General features: G+C 44.0%; 2 protein-coding genes across 5 annotated transcripts; both read right to left on the bottom strand.

The window, feature by feature from the left end:
• Positions 1–242: 242 nt before the first annotated feature.
• On the bottom strand, positions 243–4,128 carry dynll2a (dynein, light chain, LC8-type 2a). Of its 2 annotated transcripts, none has more exons than XM_040175120.2 (3): positions 3,878–4,128; positions 3,153–3,362; positions 243–2,576 (listed from the first exon to the last, which is right to left on the bottom strand). In XM_040175120.2, exons 2-3 carry the CDS (start codon positions 3,282–3,284, stop codon positions 2,439–2,441), a joined length of 270 nt encoding a protein of 89 aa, XP_040031054.1. In that variant the 5' UTR covers positions 3,285–3,362; positions 3,878–4,128; the 3' UTR covers positions 243–2,438. The 2 variants fall into 2 exon arrangements, with proteins under 2 accessions (XP_040031054.1, XP_040031042.1); XM_040175108.2 differs by having other exon boundaries at positions 864–2,576; positions 3,153–3,321.
• Positions 4,129–4,614: 486 nt separating this feature from the next.
• Positions 4,615–8,897, bottom strand: srsf1a (serine and arginine rich splicing factor 1a). Of its 3 annotated transcripts, none has more exons than XR_013451059.1 (5): positions 8,413–8,897; positions 7,695–7,873; positions 6,382–6,554; positions 5,428–6,201; positions 4,615–5,027 (listed from the first exon to the last, which is right to left on the bottom strand). XR_013451059.1 is itself a non-coding variant. In XM_078081554.1 (4 exons), exons 1-4 carry the CDS (start codon positions 8,598–8,600, stop codon positions 6,004–6,006), a joined length of 738 nt encoding a protein of 245 aa, XP_077937680.1. In that variant the 5' UTR covers positions 8,601–8,897; the 3' UTR covers positions 4,615–6,003. The 3 variants fall into 3 exon arrangements, 1 of the variants encoding a protein (XP_077937680.1); XR_013451099.1 differs by having other exon boundaries at positions 5,863–6,201; XM_078081554.1 differs by having other exon boundaries at positions 4,615–6,201.
• Between the last annotated feature and the right edge of the window lie 423 nt (positions 8,898–9,320).

The raw sequence follows: 9,320 nt of genomic DNA, 5'->3' as shown, positions 1-9,320 counted from the left end.
CCAGACCACTGGAGGCCACAGTTATTGGGCGCAAACACGCAGTGAATGCAACAGTACAAACATGCTTTGTGCCCTGCGGCTTTCAAGCGTGAATCCTTAAACCCACGTAGTGTGTGTTCATCTGTTTCCCATCCATTTTGTTCAGTCAGTTCTCCCCGTGTGGATTACTGCTGTGGCTTTCTCTTGTCTATCGTGTAGTCATTTATTTTAGAATCAGCATAAAATGTAACACTTAAGTCAAATCATTGAGGGAGTATTTTTTTTATTGGAAGGATGTGTCTCAAGGTCTGTTTAGAAGATAGCAAAAGCACAGAATAGTAGATTTGAGGAACTACAAGCGGTAGTGGCTTCAATAACATGTTGATGTATTAAAATGTCTCAACATGATACAAGAACTGAATTGAAAACACAAAGAGTTGAGTTCGTGAGAAGTTAGGAAAATCTTTTTTAACAAGTCTACTATCAATAAACTAACTTAACGTGGTGTGTTGCTGCTCTGTATGATTGTAGAAAGTAGCGTCTGTTTAGCAAAAGTTACATAGACTCACTTTGAAGGACGGATTTCACATTTTGGATCCAAGAGTGACATTGAATCCCTTTCTTGCTGACTAAAACAAAAATGTTGATACCACACATATCTTTACAGTAAATATAAGTTAGTTTCGGTAGCATTGGTCTGCCCAAACATTAAAAAAATGTACCTTCTAGCACCCCATAAGTTAATTAGTTACATTTGTTTTATATCTCTAGTGGTTTGACCATTTTTATGCTAAGCTAACAAGCTGCAGATGCCGGCTTCATATTTACTGAGGAGACATCCAAGTGACATCAATTGCGGAATAACGAGGAAAAAAAGGCCACCCTTTAATAAGTCAACAATTATCTTTTTTTATTTTATCGAGTTTATACGATTTTGGTTCTGTAGCGACCCACTGTTTAACTCTAATGAAGTGCAATTGTACTCAAGCCAGTTACAGTTGAGAGCAACGACAGGCACACGTTTTGTGCAAATTGAACAGCATTGGAACGGCTCCTACATATACACAGCAAAAATACATGCCAGAGGAAAACAATACTAAATCGGTTTACATTGACTGATGTCAATCCGAGCTAACACTTGAGATACACATATTACCCATTGTTGGATTATGGGAGTTAGCAACTGAAAACATTGTCTTTACACGCAGAGAAAACATGTGATGTCAACCAACTTGACCCCAAACACTCCTTTATTATCTCTCCAACCTGCCCTCTTAAAGAATGCCAACACTCAACTAATCAGTGCGTCAGAGATACGTCTCCTGCGGGTTGAAAGTACTCTTAAATGTGTTGCATTTCTTGCAGGTTAACACGTGTAAAAAAATGTTTTAAAAAGACAAAACAATGACTAAAAGTATTACGAGGCACACACGACGACACGAGCATCTGAAACACGCGGGGGCTTGTAGCATCGGAGGAGCCGACTGCGCACGTCTCTAAATCGCCTTCCTGACACTCAGGCCAAAGTCTACATACTCAAAAGTCAAATAAAGGAATTAACTGCGAGGTGAGCTTAGGTTCGGGTTTGATGACAGTTAAATAAATTGTGTGGGCTTTTTTTTATCCTCCAAACATGCAGAAACACAGGATAACAAGAGTGAAATATAGGTAGGCGAGTTGGAAGAGTCTGCTGACCGGTCTGCGGTGTTGTTACTTGGACTTTTCCGGCTCATGCTCTGTGTGTGTGTGTGTGTTTATGTGAGAGCTGCGTTCGCTCGGTTGTCCCTCACAGTGAAATCTTAACATCCACAGAAATTATTTCCTGTTGGGAGATTATTTTAAATCCAAATTGAAAACAAAAAAGTTTTTTTGCATTTGCATGTACAGACAACTAAATTCCTTTAAATAAACCAAAAACAGCTTCAATAAACTGAACCCATGCTGTTTGTATATGTGGAAAACAAAGGAAGGCCGTGAAATAACTCATCACGTGGAGACTATTTCGCCCCACTGTTCAACTTCTTTTTCCCCATCACACGTTACAACCATGACAATGGATTGTTGAACTGGTGCACGCGGTACGATTTGAGGTTCTAAACCGACAGATGGAGTCTCATTAGAGGGTCTGGCGATGCCACGTGTGAAGGAAAGCAGATGCACCCCTACATTCTACAGCTTTCCTTTATCATACAATCAAGGGCCACGATGAAATCTTTTACAAACTAGAATTCAACAGCATTAACAAAAACTACTCCAGTTGCATTCCAATGGCAACTATTGAAAAGTAAACTTACTGTAACATACATATTAAATAGTGTATAGTCCATGCAATTGCGCACGGCCGGGTTTGCATCATTATGGTATGTCGTTATTAGTGTATGGGAGACATAAGCCACCAGTGCATTTTCGCATTTCGGTTCAGGGAGACGAAACTCCTCAACACCCGTCGGAGAGACTCCTCAGCCGGACTTGAAGAGCAAGATGGCCACTTGGCCCAAGTAGAAGTAAATGAAATGCTTGGTCTCGTGTGTGACGTAGCTGCCGAAGTTCCTCCCGACGATGCAGTGCCAGGTGGGGTTATACTTCTTGTCAAACTCCTGGGGAAAAGGAAAAATAAAATAAAAATGAGTGTGAAACCAAAACAAGTGGCTGCGATCTAAAAAGTTCTGGTTGAAATAACATGAGGGACGCAGGTACCATTGTGGGATGATGGTTATTTTCATTTAATACGTTACACGTCCCTCCCAATTCCCCACCGCCCCTTTCTTTCTTGGAATATATAGGAGGAACCTATTGGGCCTACGAATAAATGAGGGCATCAGGGGGTTTTGAAAAAAGCTAATTTAAATGTAGACTGGAAAATCCAGAATATCTTTGAGGTGTTTTTTATTGCGTGTCCTAGAATCGGACACTCAAACTGTAGAATCTGTCGCCAATAATACAAACACTTGAGTGGAGTGTGTGAGGTGGGGTGTTTGTTTTTGTTTGTTTTTTGGGGGGGGGGGCTTGTAAACTCCTGGTATAGAAAACAACAACAACAACAAAAAACACTGGCTACGGCTGTGATCACACGCGCCTCGTTCTCCACATCGGCACAAAAATAGACCCGGGAATAAAAGCAGCCTCTTGGATGCGCGGCGGATCACGTGATGCAAGCGGCCGTCCTGCCTCACCTTCTTGATGTAGGCAGCGATGTCCTTCTCGATGTTGTACTTCTCCATGGCCTGCGTGGCACAGTCCACCGCGTCCTGCTGCATGTCTTCCGACATGTCGGCGTTCTTGATCACAGCTTTCCTGTCAGTCATGGTGGGAGGCGGAGGAGGAGGTGGAGGAGGAGGATGCCTGCCCGGGGAGGGGAAAGAGGGGGGAGCCCGTTCACTGCACTGGGAATAAAAAACACCGCACGTACAAGAAGCCGATGATGGGGATCGTTTAGGCCCCCCGCGATCATCACAATAAAAATTATCTTTGAAAAAAAAAAAAAAAAACATCAATCGTAGCGCAGAAGAACGGGCCGTTTGACGTTTTCCGAACGCGTGCAGTGATTCATCAGCGGAACTTGGGCTCGGGCGCTACATCGAAACGACGGACTTAAGAGCGTTGCATCGACAGCCTGCGAAACTTGATACAGGTGGAGTTCTATTACTTGGCTGAAATCACTTTCCGATAAAAGCGGCTCGTGCATCAGGGGACCAGAAGTATCCAGATGTATCTAATTACTTATGTGCTCGTGCACAAACACACCTGCTCGTATCCATCGGCGAAGCTCGGGCGAAATACAGTAAGACGTAACAGTATAATACATAAATGAGCTCAACATCACGAGAGAATCTGGAAATCAGAAATATGTCATGACATGCAAGTCAATGTTTCGCACAAAAGGGAATCTGCAACTCACCTTATTTTGAGCTGAATGAAACCAGTTTATCTCCAATAAATCCGATGTATGTCAAGCAGCTAGAGGAGGCTTGGACGATGCTGCGGCTAATTGCTTTTTAAAGATTTACCACAATAAGCATGTGAGTAGGTTGTGTCTCTTTTCTGCTGCGCTCCGGCGGCGCCCCGCCCCTTTGCTGCACGCCGCCAGCCGCCATTGGCTGAGCCGCGGCCTCCCCGCGTGTCGCAAGCGTTTTTCTCCAGCTGCGGTCTGCCGGCATCTTATTTCATCCCACAATGCATCAGTAAACAGTGCACACCGCCGACAGGGGGGCTGGAGGGGGAACAAGACGTGGGCCACGCGCAGGTGTCGCTGGCTGTGTGTAGAAGAGGTTGTCGTCACATAAGCGACCCCCTGGGGCTGAGTGCTGAACGGGTGGACTACTGCTGTTGGGGGGGTCATATTAACATCTTTACTAATACTTCATGTATAAATCCACCAAAAAGTATGTATGATAAATATGTTGAAGTTAAATTGTACTTATAATGGTTCTTATCTATAGCCAGTTGTAAATCGGCTTATTGTATGAAATTGCATTTTTGTTTCTTGTTCTGGGTTTGTATCCTTATGGTTGAAATGCAGTTATTGTAAGTCGTTTAGGATAAAAGCGTAAGCTAAATGACAATGAATGCAAGTGTGTGCGGTCGCGCTTTAAAATGATTCCTAGATTGACATTTAAATGAAAACAAATTTAATTATTTTTGTTTGGAAGTATTTTATTGAAAATGCTAAGAGAAAAATCAAGATTAATCAAAATAAAATATACAAACTACTCCCACATGAAACTCCAACCTCCCAAATTTGTATTTCTTTCATACCAGGCATCTACGACTCCATCCTTTGATCCAACTTCCTGGTCCTCAGTTTCGTTTTCTTGTAAAATAAAAGCAATTACCATTGGAAAACTTTAAATAGGCAACGGGGTCCTAATGGGGAAAAAAAAAGAAAGTTGCTCCGGGACTCCTGTTAATTAGCACTGAAATCAAACTTATTTGAATCCTGGAAAACTGATCCCGTTCCGAGCATCCATCCTTGCCTATCCCTTTCCTAATCGATCCACTCATCCAGCGCCAAGGATTGGGATCCACTGAGCCACTCGTCCAATCAAAACCTTGAAATACCAGGAAGAAAACCACAGGCAGACTGTTAGAATAAAATGTTACAATTTGTAGGCCCAATTTTTCCATTTTTGTGCACTCATGTGAATTTTAAGATCGAGAAGGAGAAAAACACCATAGAGCTCAAACACTACAGCTCCCTGAATTTAAAATGTTTAACCAATGACAAGTTAAAAGTGGAACGTCTTTGCAACAAAGTAGTGATTCAGATTGTTTTACATTTGACAGCAAGGATCTTACACTTACATCACAACACTTGATCTAGGACTGCTTATTTTGTCACAAGCCAGAGTAGCAAGTTAAAACTAGTACAGCACATATGGCTTTATTAAATATGACATGCATAATATGGCAACCTATCAAAACGTTCAATTTATGGAATATGAAGCGTACCATTGCCTCGACCTGATTGCTCCTCAATTAGATGTCCTATTCTGACCATACAAATGAAATGTGCTCCACAATGGTTTTTATTCCAAATCACTTTAATCCTTCTCTTCCGATTTCTAAGAGGAAGACACAAGGGTAAAATACAGTTAAGTATTGTGCTCCCTGTCCCAACAGCCCACCGCACGTATCCAATAAGAGATGCTATGTGTGTTGTTTTTAAAAAAAAAATTATTTCAACACTTGCAAAAACATTGAGTGCAGCATATAACAACTCAACATTTTTGAATCTCCACACAGCACATTTCTTAATGTTGCAGAAACTGAGAGGACAGAGAAAAACAAAAAAGGACAAAGCTGCTGGAGAGGGTTGGGAAGAGGATAAAAGAAGAGGAAGAAGAGGGATGTGAGGGGAGAGGGGGGGGGGGTACAGCTACATACCAAGATCAGTCACAAGGACATCGGGACATGAAATGCGAACGAATTCAGATCAATTGCCGACATCTGAAGGAACAAAAAAAAGCGGGTAAAAACCGCAGAGTACATCAAAACACCGAGGGGGGGGGGGGGGGGTAGAAAGGTTTAAGAGCGAGAGCGAGAGCGGCTGTGGCGCGGCGAGTAGCGGGGCGACCCTCTACCGCGGCAATGGGAGTTGCTGCGGCTGCGGCTGGCGCTGTGACTTCGGCTCCTGCTCCTGCTTCCGCGGCTGGGGGAGCGGGATCTTCCGTAACTTGGGCTGCGGGGGCCGTCTAATTTCACACGCACGTAAGCGGTCTCTCCCTGGCGGACACAAGAGAACTTGACATTGAAAAGGCAAAACCCCGTCCTCTGGTCCTCTGGTGGAACTACCACGGATGGAAACAAGGGCCAGGTGTGCGTCAAACATGTGGCATTTCTTGTGGTACTCACCTGGACCCAGAAACCCTATCCGTGAGAATGAAACCAAATCAGTGCACATACCTCATGCGAGCGGAATTTGGTGTTGTCCAGCTTTCGTACGGCATAGGTCATGTCTTCTTTGCGCACAAATTCTACTACCCCGGTTCCATCTCTAAAAACGTCGGCGTAGCAGACGTCGCCCGCTTCACGCATGTGGTCTTTCAGGTCCTGCCAGCTGCCGCTCTGAGGGAGTCCTGAAACATCCAAACATCACGTTAGCCCCCGTTCACACATTGTAACAAAACGTCAACAGCACTGTGATTAATTCAAACCGGGGGAAAAAACAACACAGGTCAATACCGGTTCAGCTTGAAGACATAGTTTGTTAACACTAACCCTATGTGAGCTTCATTATAACGTAATATTTATAAAATGCAGCAGAGCACCATGTGTTATACTGTGGCTAAATGTGTTAAAACACATAATAACTTGTGCATATTTATGACATTCCAGATTTAGATTTTCTACACGTTATTTTTATTCCATGTGCATTCTCATGTTTGGCATCCTCGTGGCAGCTAGTGGGGAACATTGTCAGCTAGAAACGTAAACAAAAAATGTGTTGTTTCTGACGGTCTTGATCATTACGTAGCTTGGTACTTGGTAAACTAAAGCCATGTTCATTATAATAAGTTCAGTTTTGTACAGTAGGCTAACTTGTTACAGCAGTGAGAGTAGGATGTATGTCCACACTAGAGTCCACGCCGCCTCAATTATTTGCGGCTGTTGGAGTCCATCAAAAGCGTGAGTTGGGCGACTTGGTAATTACTGCAAATGAAAGCCTGTTCAATAAAACCATTTAAAAGATGTATGGAATGCAGAACATTGTATTCTAAATGTTTGCTTGCATATCTGCTTATTACAAAACATTTGGTTTTGTCATATGACAAGGTAACCGCAGTTAATTACCCCAAATTGGCAGTTTATTTTCGTTAATTCTTATGGAAATTGAATATTCCCAGGAATTTTGCACCCCTAGGCAAGGGATTGTTTGAGTTCCAAGATACTGTGGCTAAGTCTTATTTCTGGTATCATATCAGCACTAAAGCATTTTGAAAATAAACACCAACATCGCAACTAGCACACAGGTAACATGTGAATAACTCAATCACGTGAACATTGTATGTATAAAACTTCATGTGATGGAGTAAAAGGTGTTTAATATATCCCTACTTCTGCATAGATTGGTATGTATGATTCATCCATAGTTTCCCAGATGTAGAACACACAAACTGGAGCTCAACGTTTGACCAAAGTTTGCGGGTGATCCAAGCACGAATGAATGGCACAGACATCCGTGACTCCTCTGTGCATTGGCCATTTAAACGACCTACCCGACACGATGACCCTGTACTCGGAGCGTCTGGACGGAGGCCCGTATCGCCCTCTGGGAGCCCCACCGATCCCCCCGAAGCCGCCTCTCGAGCCTCTGCCGCTTCGGGGAAACTCCACGCGCAGCCGGTAGCCGTCGTAGTCGTAACCGTCTCGCCCATAGACCGCGTCATCCGCGTCCCTGGTGACGAAGCGGCAGGTTGAACGCAAACACGTGGATGGCGGGCAGTTAAGTTTGACACACATCACATACTTAACGTTAGACAAAATGCAGTGACGGACGGGGGTCAGCCATGCTAGCGGCTAACGTTAGCTCGGTCCAGTCTACGGTTGCTAATCCGCCGTGCAGACGTCCACGGCAATACAGTCATTTTGCCTCCGTTTGTGCTAAGACAAAAAACAGTGTTATTTGTTATTCGTTCGCCAAGAAAGCGCTCTTGCATTAAACACTACGGAGTTAAACTTGGTGTAACTTTATGAGGAAATTGGCTAACCAACTAACGTTAGCAAGGAAGTATGTTGAGTCTGAGTTTTGCTTTATGGGTAACGTTATATCATTTAGGACGCAGTGCAAACAAGGGCAACGAGGAAACACATAACTAACTGAAAACCGGAACAGCAAACACACCGTTAGGTGGACACGGCTACAGCGACTCCAGGGAGTAGTCTGAGCCTGCGTTAGCACACATTTGTTAGCCACACAATGGGCTAGCACCTCACCTGGGATCCTCGAATTCAATGAAGGCGAAAGGGGGCCCGCCCCGCCGGTTCTTCAGATCGATATCTCGTATCGCCCCGTATTTGTAGAACACGTCCTCCACGTCTTTTGTGCGAATATCAGGGGGGAGATTTCCAACATAGATCCGGCAGTCGTTGTTGCCGGCGGGGCCTCGCACAACACCCGACATGGCAGCGCGCGGTCGCTCGCTAACTTCACCGTAACGGTTTACTTGTTTTGCCCTACCGGAGATCCCGCGGGGTCTGCGCGGCCACGCGGTGATTATACTCCGAGCAGCAGCACGTTGGTTTTCTGTCTTCGAGCAGATATCGAGGGCGCCGTTTCGCTCCGCAATCCGAAGATGGTGTTAAGTGGGGCGACAGTAATCTCAACGAGGCGCCCGCTGCTCCTGTTCCTCCTCAGGACCCGCGCGCCTCCACAGAAGCGCTCGTGAATACCGGAAACGGCGCGGACGCGTCCGCAATACGAAATAGTCCGCGAAAAGGATCCCGGGTAAAGATGCACGTTAATCTAGTAACGAAACATGTGACTAGTTAAATGAAAGTCCATTTCAACTATTATTGTATTAATTTGTTCAAAAACTGAGAGAGTGCACGTTGATCAGGTTTGCGGAGAAATGATGTTTGTTATACTGTCCTTGGACAGAGATAATCGAGATATAGAGAGGACAAACGAGACAATGTGTTTTAAGACAAATACGGGCCTACCTGTTCTCAATAATTATCCTTAGTACAATATTTAATTACACGTTGTGATCTGGCTAAGCAATTAAGACTATTGCTGACTTTTCTCTTTATCCTCAGTAAATCTATGCCCCATAAGTATTGCCTAGTCTTAATTACAACCACATAAAATGTATATGTAAAATGTATTTATTATTTGGAAAACT

This window comes from Gasterosteus aculeatus, chromosome 1, assembly GCF_964276395.1.
Source record: "Gasterosteus aculeatus chromosome 1, fGasAcu3.hap1.1, whole genome shotgun sequence".
Lineage (NCBI taxonomy): Eukaryota > Metazoa > Chordata > Actinopteri > Perciformes > Gasterosteidae > Gasterosteus > Gasterosteus aculeatus.
The sequence above is the reverse complement of the archived record's forward strand: the minus strand, read 5'-3'. Positions and strand labels throughout refer to the sequence as shown.